Genomic DNA, 14981 nt, shown 5'->3' with positions numbered 1-14981 from the left:
ACTCATAAAAGCTCATTTATGTAAATCTCTGCTTGGACCAGTGAAACAGTCTCACACTGATTAAACACCATCACTACTTCAGTAATGACAGAGGGGCGTAGGCGTGCTCGTGGGACAGCTTCCTCCAGCTGTGGAAACCAGATGTGGAAGCAGACTCCCTGATGTTGCAGTCCAACACCAGTGTGAGCAGAGAGGACTCAGCTGCTGGGCGGAGCTTATCTTCCTGTCCTGTTCAAATCCAGCATGAAACTCTTCTTATGTTCCCTCTTCAGTCTGATCCTGTCTAACAAACATCACTGTTCACCTCCTCCTCCCTCTGTGACTCCTTCATGTCCACTTTACTCCTCAGTAAGTCTCCACAGCTCCAAAGCAGCTCTGCATTCAGAGTTAGTCCACGTTCTCACCTCCATCTTCAACCTTTCCTCAGCCAGAGTGTTGTGTCTGTGCTTCCACAGGCCCCGCTGGTTTAGAAACTTGTTCCTGTTAACGGAAACAAGACGAACAGCTTTTACTTGCTAGCAAGGGAGGACCGCTCGGTGTGTCAGGAAAGCACTGAATCCACCCACAGACGACCTTTTACTGAACACAGTTACAGTACACACAAGCACCACCCATTGTAAAACCCGCTATGGTCAACAAACATAAGGCCCTATGTGTGTGTGTGTGTTTGGGGTGCGTTTGTGTGACCTCCTGCCCACAAAGGATGATAAAGCAGGAAGCTTACTAAGCAGCAAACAGAGCCCTCACATAGATGTGCCTATAACAAAACACTGCAGCCTCCCCACCAACAAACTGGCTGGAGAGGTGGTCAGAGACAAAGGAACGTCTTTGATCAGGCTGCTTGAACCAAGACTTACAAACTTAAGTAACACAATGACAACATTTAACAGTTTGACTCCCACACAGAGCACTATCCCCACATGCTTCAAGACCACAACCATCATGCCCCTCCCCAAGAAAAGCCCAGCCACTAAACGCCTGCAGACCAGTCGCACTGACTCCCATCATTGCAAAGTGCTTTGAGAGAGCGGTGCTGGCCTACATCCAGAGCAACATCCCAGACACTCTGGACCCCCTGCAGTCTGCCTACCGGCCCAATAGGTCCACGTCAGACGCCATCGCTGCTGCCCCTCACTACTCCCTCTCCCACCTGGAAAACAAAGACCTCAGGGTGCTTTTTGTTGATTATAGCTCCGCCTTCAATACAGTCATCCCTCACAAACTCATTCCCAAGATCCTCAGCAGCTTCTACAGCTGCACTGTGGAGAGCACACTGACCAGCTGCATCACTGCATGGTACGGCAGCACTACTGCTATGGACCAAACGCCTGCAGAGAAGATGATCAGGACCCCGCTGCCCTCTGCATCCACCATCGCAGAGTCCAGAGGAGAGCTGCCTCCATCCTCAAAGACCCCACATCCCCCCAACACGGCTGTTCACACTTCTACCCTCAGGACGAAGGTTCAGAAGTTCAAAATCCAGAACATCCAGACTCAACAACTCCTTCTTCCCACTGCTGTCAGACTCTTGGACAGCTGACCTGTTTTAACAGTAATGTTTGCACATCAGGTCATCTTTCATATCAAGCTCATAGCTCCTTTGCACATACATCTACCTCACACTTACATTTAGTCTCCACTCATTTATTCATAGTATTTGTATCTTATCTTGTTCTATTTGTATTTATTAGCGTGCATCTGTGTGTGGACAGCAAAGAAAGAGTTTCATTGCACAGAGAAATGCTTTTCTGAGAAGCTTCTTCAGTTCTAAGGGTCAATGGTGGGCCCCACCATTGACCCTTAGAACTGAAGAAGCTTCTCGGATGAGAGGTGAAACGTCTTCAAGCAACTTAAGAAGTCCAGACGCTTTTCTTTCCAAGCTCCTTAGACTACGATGACCTGGATGACTGAACCTTCACAGACACGATGGAAGCTGAGGATCACATGATGGAGTTAGTTGTCAATCAGAGTGACTGACAGGAAGTGTGGGTGTGGCCTCAGGGCCTCCATCATGGCTCGTTCCTGCTCTGATTGGAGCTCTGAGGTCAGAGGGGTGTTTCATGATGTTTTGTCTGATTCAATTCAATTCAATTTTATTTATATAGCGCCAAATCACAACAAAAGTCGCCTCAAGGCGCTTCATAGATACAGAGAAAAAAACCCAACAATCATATGACCCCCTATGAGCAGCACTTTGGCGACAGTGGGAAGGAAAAACTCCCTTTTAACAGGAAGAAACCTCCGGCAGAACCAGGCTCAGGGAGGGGCGGGGCCATCTGCTGCGACCGGTTGGGGTGAGAGAAGGAAGACAGGATAAAGACATGCTGTGGAAGAGAGACAGAGGTTAATAACAGATATGATTCAATGCAGAGAGGTCTGTTAATACATAGTGAGTGAGAAAGGTGACTGGAAAGGAAAAACTCAATGCATCATGGGAATCCCCCGGCAGCCTACGTCTATTACAGCATAACTAAGGGAGGATCCAGGGTCACCTGGTCCAGCCCTAACTATATGCTTTAGCAAAAAGGAAAGTTTGAAGCCTAATCTTGAAAGTAGAGATAGTGTCTGTCTCCCGAATCCAAACTGGAAGCTGGTTCCACAGAAGAGGGGCCTGAAAACTGAAGGCTCTGCCTCCCATTCTACTTTTAAATACTCTAGGAACAACAAGTAGGCCTGCAGAGCGAGAGCGAAGTGCTCTAATAGGGTGATATGGTACTACAAGGTCATTAAGATAAGATGGGGCCTGATTATTTAAGACCTTGTATGTGAGGAGCAGGATTTTGAATTCAATTCTGGATTTAACAGGAAGCCAATGAAGGGAAGCCAAAACAGGAGAAATATGCTCTCTTTCTAGTCCCTGTCAGGACTCTTGCTGCAGCATTTTGGATCAGCTGAAGGCTTTTCAGGGAGTTTTTTGGACATCCTGATAATAATGAATTACAGTCGTCCAGCCTGGAAGTAATAAATGCATGAACTAGTTTTTCAGCGTCACTCTGAGACAGGATATTTCTAATTTTAGAGATGTTGCGCAAATGGAAGAACGCAGTCTTACATATTTGTTTAATATGTGCATTGAAGGACATGTCCTGGTCAAAAATGACTCCAAGGTTCCTCACCGCGTTACTGGAGGCCAAGTTAATGCTTCTCTGAAGCTTCCTGACAGTCAGCAGCTTTGACCTTTGACCCACATGAAGCTAACATGTGTCAGGATGCTCTGTGGAGATCCATCAGAACAGCAGAAACACGCTCGGGGTCATCATCATTATAAACTTCTAATGTGACAGAAACAGCTGCTTAACATCTGGCTGAGGTTAGTTAGCTGTTAGCAGAGGAAGGCCAAAGCAAAGCTGCACCTTCATCTTCCTCAGGGCTGAATACACACTAAATACTTTATACTGTATATACACACAGGCTGCTCTTCATCACCAGCTCCTCCTCCTGGTGACCTCACAGTTAAACACACATACCTCAGCTCCCCTTTGACCTCTGCATTTGGTGCCCTCCTCCTCCTGAGACGTGCCAGCATGTCTGCTATGGCTAATATTAAGGTTTCCGTAGAAGAGAAAACATGAGCGAGTCTCAGAGCTCATCAACTTATTTCTAGATCAGAAACAAACCATGTGACCGTGTGCAAGACTCTTTCCTCTCAGCTGTGGTTTAGTTTGAATAGTGGGAATAATAGAATCACCAGTGGACCATCTGACAGTGACCCTCCAAGCCTCCGTGAACCCAGCAGAGCTGAGCACCGACTCTGGTCAGGTCTCCAAATTCAGACTGTTAGCGAATCTGATTTCTGTGATTGAATTTATGGATGGAAATCAGGGTTCCCAGCCTCTTCCTCACAGTCAGGAATACAGATCATTCCCTCAGCACTGGGATGGGAACCTGGAAGAGCTGAACGGGACCATCAGAAGCTCTTTGAGTAAATGCAGCAGATACTCTTCAGTCCTGTGGATCCTGTGGATCCTACAGTCTAAGATCCAGAACTGTCACTAGGATGGTTCAGTCATTTCACATCAGCTACAATTAGAACTCAGAGCTGAGCAAATATAATCAATCACATGCTGTAGAAACATAGAAGTTTCTATCCTTCAGAAAACATCTGACAAAAAGATCTAAAAGTGTGTGAAGAGCAACACTTGTTGTTCTCTAAATGTTTGGCCACAGCTGTAGAAAACACTGTGAGTGTTGGTCAGTAATTACATTTCATTTAATTTCTCTTTGTGCAGGTGAACACTGTCCAATCTTCTATCTAAATGACTGCTTTGTCTTTAAAAAGGTGAAGAGCCTGAGGCCGGTGACCTTTCCCCGAGTACATCCTCACAGCGGCTCACAGGACCAGGCCTCACTCCTGTCCTGCCAGAGGAGAAGCTTCAGACATCTGATCAGTGGAGTATTAGTAACACAGAAAACTAAAGAGGACACATGTTACTTTCATCTTTATTTATTATACATTTGTCATTGTTAGACATGAGGTTCACTGAAATCATTAGTTTTGTCAGATTTCTCTCCCTCTTCCATGTGACTGTGTCAACTCGTCAGCATCTGTTTGGGACGAGAATGCACCAGGAAGTAATGAAAAGTACCATTAAAAGCAGGAGAGGTTCTTATATTACAGAAGAAGAGATTATTTAAAAAACTATCTCAATGCCATCAATGATTTAGGAACCTGAGAGAGGACTTGGTAAAATAAGACGTTCTTATAACTTCACCCTGTGACGGGCCAAGCTGCGACTCTCAGGGATGGTGATGTAGGTACAGAGCATGTGAGAGTGCGGTCCAGGAAATGTCTCTTCTAAAACTAGATGAAGGCACAAGGGGATCAATGTCAAGGTGTAGAGATTCGACATCTTCATCCTTCAGTGGAGACTCCAAAACACCTGGGTGGGTATCATGACAGACAACAGAGAAGAAATCCATCTTGAGACTTGGGAGGAAGGAGTGCTGGGCACAGAAGAGATGAAGAGTATCTGAGATGATGAGAAATCCATCTTCCTCCAAGCTGTGAGTACATCATAGTAAATGTGTCACACCTGTCCAAACCTCCCTCCACAGACGCTCAATTCTACATTTGAAAAATACAGAAACGTTGTCAAAGGTCAGTCGCAGACTGACAAAGAACAGCCAACAGCAATTCAGCTGGAGCCAGTCATGATGAAATAATAATGTCAGTTTGATCTGAAGAGCTTCAGCACCTCTGGTTGTGCTTTTCCCACTAAGAAAGCTTCCACATCCTCTCACAGTGAACATCACCTCAGCAGGCTCTGGACCATATCAGATTTTGAAATAAGTATTCAAACAACAGGACACACAAAAACTATTCAAATACCAGACTGACACACTTACAGCACTGAACAAATCCTGATGATTCCATGTTTAAAAATCACGAGACTAACTTCAGAATAGATTTAACGGAGCTTTGCTCACATGAAGGCAAAGGGAGCAAATCCAAATCTTCTGATCCAGCCAGAAAAAACTCAAGTGCAGTGCTGTTGTTGCATTAATGTTTGGGAAGCAACCATCCTCTCCTCAGACACAAGAGACCCTTTAAGACCAGCCTCGCAAAAGCAGTCACACTGAATGAGAAAGGAGTGGACAAGAGCTTTAAAAGGATGGCTGGAGGTCCACAGTGTTGAATTTGGTGGGTGGGTTGCACTTCCACTCCTCTAGTCAGAGCTGTATTTCAAACACACACACACACACACACACACACACACACACAGACACACACACACACACACACACACACACGCACACACACACACACACACACGCACACACACACACACACACACGCACACACACACACACACACGCACACACACACACACACACCCACACACACACACACACACACGCACACACATGCGCGCACACACACACACACACACACACACACACACGCGCACACACACACACACACACACACACACGCACACACGCACACACATGCGCGCACACACACACACACACACACACACACACACGCACACACGCACACACATGCGCGCACACACACACACGCACACACACACACTTTGAATATTTGGCCATGTTTACTGTAGCAGATTCCCAGATAATAAATATGACACAACCCCAAAATGAATTATTAATATTTACTTCAGTATATCGACGTACCAACTACAGAAATGAAAAATACTTTATCACCTGGAAGAACTGAGTCACAGCTTTACTTCTGTGTGGAGAACAAAGCGTCTTCATCAGAAGGTGGCAGCAGAGGTCTCTAATCTGAATCTCCTCTTTTACAGTTTTTTCTGAATGCTTAAACCCTAACTGTGATTCCTGCAGCACAATTTCTAAAACTATTCAGACTTATAGCAAAACCACTCACTGAGTTTGCAAAACTAAAAGCACAAAAACTGCTTTGCACTCAGTTTGCAATTTTGTAACACACACTTTGCAAAACTGTAGGCACAATTCACTGCACAACACTCAATTACCAAATTTCCAACACATGATGGTCTCTCTTTGAAGTCTAAACCTGATGTTGAAAGAACAGTTTACACTGAACTGTCACAGTTAGTCTGAGGAATAAAATCTGCATACCTACTGACTACTTGTGGGATAAAGCAACAGAAATGAAGACTGGAAATAAAACGAGACGTTTCAGTCACACAGCAGAGCACTCAGCTGTTAGTTAATGTGATGACCTTGAGCTGTGTTTGTTTAATAGGAGTTGGTAGCAGATGTAGAGGTGGTTCTTTAACTGATACGGTGGCTTTGAAAACGTTCTCATATCCCAGCACACAGAGTAAATCATGTATTATTATGTGAAGTGGCGATAAAACCGAATTAAAAATTGAAAAGAATCATTCTGTGCTGTCGTTGTGTTTATCTCCTGCATCTCGGTCACTTCTAATGACACATAAATCAATGTTCAGAAGTCATTGCTGTGTGTGAGACACTGACAGATGAAGCTCTTCTTCTCTTCGTGTCTTTGAGCGGCTGCTTCGATAAACTACTTTTGTTTTGATTGTCATGATCACCGTCGCTCTCACTGTGTGCGAGGAAATCTGGATCCTGTTCTTATATGAATGATGCTAATCTCCATCTGTCGTTATCATAATCTGTGATCATCCCAGCACTGAAACAAGCTAACAGTTCACCTGTAACTCAGTTTGTAATCCACATGTCTGAACTACAGATGAACGTGATCGGCTCAGACGCTACTTGTCTGCATTTTTATTCTCTCCTTTCTTCTGCAGCTTAAGGACTGAAGCAGTGTGTGCATTACACCAGAGATTTGGATTTTCTTCTGCTTTTAATAAGCCTGAACTAACAGAATGCTTTCTACTCTATTTTGCTTGTAACTGTAGGTTTTTAATATGAAATAAAACCATTTAAGCACAAACATCCTAAATGATCTAAACATCAGATATTATCTGAGGAGTACCAGCCAGACAGAGTCAGGCTCACCTTAATGCACAACTTGGGAGAGAATTTTAAAACGTTGACACACTGATCATCAGACCTTCACGAGACAGGGAGTAATATATCAAGCTTGAGTATGAGTACGCAAATATTTGTGGAGATTCTTTTCTGAGGTCGGGTTACACCGAAGGACGGCTTTGTCACTCCCTCCTTGACAAAGCAGTCAGAGATGTGCGTATAGTGCTTATCACTGCTAATCAAGCCAGTAAAGTAAGATGTTCTTGCAGCGTTTAGTCAGTTGAACAAGGTTAATAAGGTCTTTTTCCACATCTGTTCAGCTTTCCTACAGAATATAATCCTGCATCCAAGAGGAAGGATTGACGGTTTGAAATAAGCTGTATTTTAAAGGGCTACACAATGGAGAGCTAATCGACATGTATTATTAAAACAATTGAGGTTACCACAGATTTTTGAAAACGTGGATGTTTAAATAAGCGCAGAGAGATTAGAATATAAGTGCAGAATTCAGATATAGCTTCTGAACTTTAGAATGAATTATGTAGTAGTCATTTTGTGGAGTATTTCTTACTCGGCTTGTTTACACTCTGCCTGAGCACTCACACCACTTTATACAACACGCCTCATTAATGGCACAAGCTCCTGAGGATGTTTTACCAGTCAGTGGTTGCTGGAGTACTTTTCTATGCTGTGGTGTGCTGGGGGAGCAGCACAGCAAAGAAGGACTCATCCAGGCTGGAGAAACTGATCAGGAGGGCTAGCTCTGTGGTCGGCATGAAGCTGGACCCTCTGGTGACAGTGGCAGAGAAAAGGACATTAAAGAAACTGCTGGACATTATGAACAATGCTGGGCATCCTCTGCACACGGCCATTAACAACCAGAAGAGTCTGTTCAGTGACAGGTTGCTTCTCCCCAAGACAAGAACTAACAGACTTAAAAACTCCTTTGTCCCACACGCCATCAGACTGTTTAACTCCTCTCTGGAGGGGAGAGGGAGGGGAAACAGGAGGACAAAGGAGGGGGGAACAACTAAGCTGTAGTGCCTCTTCACCTCACTGTGTAATACTTTTCCTAATAGTCAACGGTGCAATAGACCTCAATACTCGAAATGTGCAATTCACTTGTATTTTTATTTTTATTCCTATTTATTCTATTTATCCCCTTTGTATATTTTATTTATATTGTCTCTGTATTTATATATATGTGTGTGTGTGTGTGTGTGTGTGTATTATATATATATATATATATAATATTCTGTAACTCTGTAACTTCTGTCGGTGCTGTGCTTTTTTGGAAACTGAATTTCCCAGAGGAACCCACCTGAGGGATTAATAAAGTTCTATCTTATCTCTTAAGCTTTAAGTGCTTTCTATCCCACACTCACACTGCAGTGGGCTGTGGAGAACAACCTGGGGTCAGCATCTTGCCCGAGGATATTTGGCATGCAGACTGATAGATGTGCTCCCTTCTGAACCACAGCCACACTATGAGATCACATCCTTCTAATTACAAGAATTATGTTTCTTCCCTCAGGAGTTGGGATGATGGGCAGTGAGTACGACTGAACATAGAGATGGGAGGAGCTGAGGAAAGCATGAAAAGCCAAATTCTGTTGAGACAGAATGATTGGCTATTTATTATTTCACTCAATGGCACGTAAATCAATTCATAATCCTGGTAATGTGTTTTTCTTTCAGAATCTTTGGTTGCTATGCTGTCTCACAATTAAAATGAATCCACAGTTCATTTCTTTTCAAACGTTCAAACTCAGAATCTTTTTATCTTTCATGTTGTTTTTACGTTGTTCTAGTGCAACACTCAGGCTGTAGTTTCCAGTTCCTGTGTATTATCTGCACACATGGTTTCTGACAACAAAGCTGACTTTGACTTGGAACATGTCGTGTCAGCAAAAGCTCTGGATAATGTTTCAGTGAGTCCTGTTCTCCAGACAAGAGATGCTATTTGGCAATAATAGCAATAATTTTCCACATGGAAAATCTTTCTATACAACTTTGTTTTGCAGCAAATAGAGCTTCACTTCTATTTGTAGAACACAAACACTCATGTTCTCTTGTCCTCTTATACTCTGTTCAGGTCTGTTGAAAATAATGTCCCAGTGGAAAAGCTTGTTAGTTTAGGCCTTTATAGATTCTGATGATCTCTGAGCAGCAGCAGAAGGAAATAAACCTCCAACAGAACGAACTCTGGGAAATTCAGTCATCTTTTCACAGGTGGGGATGAGGTGAGAGAAACAAAGAGCTTTTAGAAATAACAGTCAACAAACACATTATTGGGATGAAGTCCTTTCAGCCTCTGTGCGACACACAGACAACCTCCCACAGACACAGACACACACAGACAACCTCCCACAGACACAGACACACACAGACAGACTGTAGACAGATGAAACGAACATATATTGATGAACTCAGGATGACCTACTAGCCTTGTGTACATGTGAGAGCTTCAGGTATATAGAATTACTGAAGGCTTTTGTTGAGTGTTAGTAAAAGGCGTACATGTGACAGGCGTGTACTCTCTGACGTGAAATGTTTCTGAGGCCAAGGTAAGGCCAAGCTGGGCAGCCAAGACCAAGAAATGGACCAAACCCACCAGAATTGTTATATGTAGCAACGAGCAGCACTTTGCATGTTGAAGGACACGTGTATCAGCAGGGGTGGCTTACCCAAGAACACGAGCCACTCTAACTATGTAAAGCACTTTGTGCTACATTTTCTCTGTATGAAAAGTGCTTTATAAATAAAGATTGATTGATTGATTGATTCTGTTCCTCGTGTGGTTCTGGGCACACCGCTCCTCCTGGCTGCCTGACCCACGTCTTCACCTTTCACCCTGAATCATGTTCGCTGAAGCCAGAACTTTTCTATGTCTCACAAAAAAACAAGTCATCTGTTCAACAGCCTTTATGTTTATCAGTAGGCTGGCTTTATTGTGCTCATTAATGCTGCAATAAGGACATAGTTAAAGCCTTGTATTCTTACTTGTATTGTTCCAACAATCGTGCTGGGTCAGGGGTGTCAAACTCAATCGCACAGGGGGCCAAAGGTCAAGGCACGCTTTAGGTCGCGGGCCACACAAGATAAACATTTATTGAACACTAAAACAATGTTTTTAAACATATATATGAATTAAAAAAAGACAGGAATATTATTAAATAAACTTAAAAAAATAAACTTTAAATATTTTGCTCTCCATAAAAATATATCCTGTCAAAATTACACAAGTTAGAAATATGAACATGCTGCCAGAAACCCAGAAAAATAAATGAGAGCAAACACAAGGTTGGAGCCGCATGTAGACGAGCTGGGCGCTGCTGCAGGAGTGCAGCTAATAAACTGTGTGGGCCAGTCAGTGTCTCTCCCTGAGTGCATCATTACACTGCAGCTGCAGCTGCATCTGCACAGGTGCAGCTCAGCAAAGTGCGCTGACTTGGTTCAACATTACTGCAACAGGGAAAGTGAGGCAGGCTGCACTAGTGCATTAGTGACAGCTTCACTGCGTCACACCATGATGGGATAGATGGTCGCAGAGGGTCAGAAAAGTTGGATTTGATGGGCTTTCGCCTGCAGTGTGAACGTAGCCTAAGACTACTAAATGAAAACATGTGGCTCAGTAGCACAAAAGACCACTAAAGCTAGGAAACACTTATTTCAAAAGCTTGTGCTTTACTAACTATAAGAAGCTAACATTTTAATAGCTCACCTGAGTGCCTGCATCATGCACAGTGGCTGTGTCTTCAACACTGTAGCCCACACCGTTTACTGCATGTCACTGACTGGTAATCTGAAAGTGTGTGTGTTGTCCAACTGAACCATATCCTTTTGGTTTTTTATTTGGCAATATTGAGTTTGAAAATCATCAAGATGACATTTGCCATAATCTGGAGGTACTTAATGAACCGCAGACGCACAAAGATGCTTCTGTCGCCGTTTCACAGAGGTTTTTGGTTTCCAAGCAGTTTTCAGCCGAGTCCTCTGGGCTGCTGTTAAAGCTCCATGCTTGAGTTAGGACTTGGGTTTTGTGTTCTTCTACAAAAAGGTTTGAGAGACCATTTTATTTCCTTTTCTTTTCTTTCTTTGCACACTTGAAATGTATATAGTTGGTGTACTAATAGATCATCTAATGACTTTTATTTTACATGGAAGTCATTCTAAACTGTCCTTTTCTGTCTCATTTTCCAATTGGCTGTTCACCAAATCACTGTTCAGGTTGCTCCCCAATTTCAGGGGTGTCCCCAGTCATTACTGGGAAGAACAAAGGAACACACTGTTGGCATGTTTTATTTCATCTAGTGTGGATAATGATGAGTAAAAGACAGCTACCTTCACCATGCAAACAACAGTGTGACACAAAGATGAGGTTATGTATCTCTGTGTTGACCATCAGTCAATATGACAAATTAAACAGCAGTGACATTTTATCTGGGTGGAGGTAAAAACCATTGTTATAAAGCGAAATGCCAGCAAGCATGGAGCTAAAATAAATAACAGTGTATTTTAGTCTGTTTGTTCTTGGTTTTGAGTGAAGGTACAGAAACAGTATATAAGTGCTGGTGTTAGGTTCAGCACCTGCACACTTGAAGGCTGAAGTTACAAGCTGACACTGATAACAGGGAAGATAAGGTATTATATCAAATGCTTGCTGGGAAGTGTCAGATTATTGTCTATCTTTTCTTTCATAAACGACCTACTTTGAATTTTCTGATTTGTACAGAGATGCTAAACATCACCATGAAGCTGCTGACTGTGTCTACACTTCTCTGCGCAATGGTGGCTCTGGGCACTGCTGCTGGTGAGTATTCCAGTATACTGAGCATCATCTATACATCTTATGCATGAATATATTAAACTGAAAATTATAATGAAAATCAACATTTGCTGTTGTCTAGCACTTCCAGATGAAGTGGCCAGTAATGGGACAGAGGCATCAATTTCAGCAGGTCAGTGGACTTTTCAGGTTTGAAACCAAAACTAATCACATTTTTATCATCAGTACATCAGCTTTCCTACGTCAGCTTTCATAAATTTGTTTTCATGTGTGATGGACAAGTACATTTATAGCTTAAAAAAGTTCATCTTTAACACTCAGATAAAAACACATTTTTCATGAATTTTTATTTTAAAAACTTTTCCGACACAGTAAAGTAGCTCAATATTCTTTGATTGTCTTCAGCAGAACATCATGTTGAGAAGAGAGCAGCATCTTGTCCAAGCGGCTGGACTCAGTATGGGAATCGATGCTTTCTCTACGATAACCGTCAAATGACTTGGGCTCAGGCGCAGGTAAAAGCAGTGATGTGAATTTATCATTTATCCTTTGTGCAATCTTAACTCTTTCTGTTTACGTTGTCATTTCTATAAACTCAGTCTGTTGATTTCCATTGTAGCGAATCTGCCAGTCCTTGAATGCAAACCTGGCATCTGTAAACAGCAACGACGAGTACCAGTTCATTCGAGCCGTCATATCTAGTGCCTCTCGTGAAAGTGGACTAACATGGGTTGGTGGCTCAGATGGTCAACAGGTATATCACTTATCATTATTCAGAGGACCCTCCCCCATTAGCAAGCACGTGGTGACAGTGGGGAAGAAAAACAATTTTTAACAGGAAGAAACCTGAGGCAGAACCAGGCTCAGGGATTAGTTCCCACCTGCAGTAGATATGGAGGTCTTTAAGATGGGATCTGATTATTCAAGACTTTGAAATTCCTTCTTCATATTATTGTATCTACATGCACATTTAGAACTTGGAACTGTAGCTTATTTGTGAACATATTCTTGCCTACGTTTTTCTGTTTTCTAGGAGAATTACTGGTTTTGGATTGATGGAACCTATTTCACATTTACGCAGTGGTGTCACGGAGAACCTAACAACGTTGGGGGAAACGAGCATTGCTTAATGGTGAATTCTTCAGGTAAACCTAAAAGTACAATGTAAGAGCACTATAAATGTTAAAGAAAAAAGGAAACAATACCCAGAATCCCCCAAATAATCTTTATGCATTTAATGTGACAAACAGTGATGAGTGAAAAAATGTCAGCAGTACATTTTTCCATCATATTAATTATTTACATAGTGTTTTGATGCAATACTAAACACATGTATGTGTCAGGTGCTGTTGTTATACAGAACAACATATTTAGATCAGTGATCATTTCTCCATGTGATTGTGATTTCAGTTCATGCTGATTTTGTGTACTTACAGGAAGCAAGTGTTGGAATGATGGGAGATGTGACAGCCAATACCCATTTATTTGTGTCAGGGCCATCTGCTGATTCCTGGGCTCTCGTGAAGGCGTGGCCTACCTGACGACAGAGCAAATCCTCTAATATATCACAATAAGAATCTGGTTCTGATTTGATTTACTTCTTTTCTTTTACTGTAATGCTGCATAAGGAATGAAGCGACAAGTGACATAAACTGGAGCTGCTCTTTTAACAGGAGCAGACTGCATGTGTACTTGAAAGAATGCGTTTAGCAAAACGTTGTTTCCCAGAATGAATTGTTGTTTCTCATCTTCTTCATCATTAAAATCTTAAGCATTGAATCAAAATGGTCTGTGCATTTAAATGCTTCATGCTTATCAGTGTACTCTTAAATATCACATACATCCTCACTGTAAAATCTAACTAGTTCTCTGAGCTTAAAAAACGTATGCAAACGCATTGCCTAGAAAACAAAGAGACACTAACAACGCTTGATGACTAAATTAGGACGACTTAATCATTGTGAGTACAAAGTACTACAGATGACTTCATTTTTCCTGAGTGAGCAATACTAATGGTTTATCCACTGAAAAAGATTTGAAATCTAACAAAATAAAAAAATATATAAATTTTGTGTTAGCTTACTATTTTAAATTTTGCTAATGTTTTATCATCCTTGAACTTGAGATTTATAGTAGAACACTTAAAGACTATAATTATGGCTAAAAAATAACTATCAGCATTTCTTCTAATGCAGTTAAACTCAGTCCAACGGTGATTTTCAAATGCAAGAAAGTATATCAGTAAACATCTTGGACACTGTTCTGCTAAATATCAAACAAGCATATTCCTACTATTGTGTCTTGTGCTGTTTAATAATTCTTAAACAATTATTAAATTGGTATTTGTATATTTTTTTGTTACACAATTTAAAACTTTTAAAAACGTATAATAAAGTATTTCTCAACCTCATGCACTAGCTCACGCTGCCTATACACTGCAGAATGCTAAAGAAAAAAACTTGTATGAACAGCACACAAGAGTGAAAACAGATATAAGATGCCTAGAAAAATCATATAAATGAAACATGTATGTTTTGGATACTTATGTGAAAGTAATGAGAAAGTGGCCACTTTCATGAGTAAATCATGTAAGCCTGATATGATTCACTATATGAAGCAGGCCACATCTTATGCAGGTCTTTTATAAGTTTTTCCTATTTCTTTTCCATATGGGCAGAAACACAGTCAGCCCAATATTTATGTACTAAAACCAACTATGGTCAGTTGACAGCTTAAGTTATAATTATTTAATTTTTCCACAGAGCAATATCCGCCCCTGCTT

The 14981-nt window shown here is 41.8% G+C and overlaps 1 protein-coding gene across 2 annotated transcripts; it reads left to right on the top strand.

Annotated features, from left to right (window-relative positions):
- The first annotated feature begins 12014 nt into the window (after positions 1-12014).
- LOC146578013 (ladderlectin-like) lies at positions 12015-13930 on the top strand. Of its 2 annotated transcripts, none has more exons than XM_085256979.1 (7): positions 12015-12054; positions 12146-12223; positions 12321-12371; positions 12608-12714; positions 12819-12953; positions 13233-13344; positions 13636-13930. In XM_085256979.1, exons 2-7 carry the CDS (start codon positions 12148-12150, stop codon positions 13704-13706), a joined length of 552 nt encoding a protein of 183 aa, XP_085113105.1. In that variant the 5' UTR covers positions 12015-12054; positions 12146-12147; the 3' UTR covers positions 13707-13930. The 2 variants fall into 2 exon arrangements, with proteins under 2 accessions (XP_085113105.1, XP_085113097.1); XM_085256971.1 differs by having other exon boundaries at positions 12605-12714.
- Positions 13931-14981: the final 1051 nt, after the last annotated feature.

The sequence above is a fragment of the Mchenga conophoros genome, linkage group LG3 (genome assembly GCF_057382185.1).
Source record: "Mchenga conophoros isolate Kocher_MC1m ecotype Shallow Benthic linkage group LG3, M_conophoros_male_GT1.1, whole genome shotgun sequence".
In the NCBI taxonomy this organism is placed as follows: domain Eukaryota; kingdom Metazoa; phylum Chordata; class Actinopteri; order Cichliformes; family Cichlidae; genus Mchenga; species Mchenga conophoros.
This window is presented reverse-complemented; position numbering and strand designations above follow the sequence as displayed.

Excerpts from the sequence above, each read along its gene's own strand:
- LOC146578013 (XM_085256971.1), top strand. The coding sequence starts at position 12,148 with ATGCTAAACATCACCATGAAGCTGCTGACTGTGTCTACACTTCTCTGC. Across the intron at positions 12,224-12,320 it reads GGCTCTGGGCACTGCTGCTG|CACTTCCAGATGAAGTGGCC; the intron begins GTGAGTATTCCA and ends GCTGTTGTCTAG. Across the intron at positions 12,954-13,232 it reads GTGGCTCAGATGGTCAACAG|GAGAATTACTGGTTTTGGAT; the intron begins GTATATCACTTA and ends TCTGTTTTCTAG.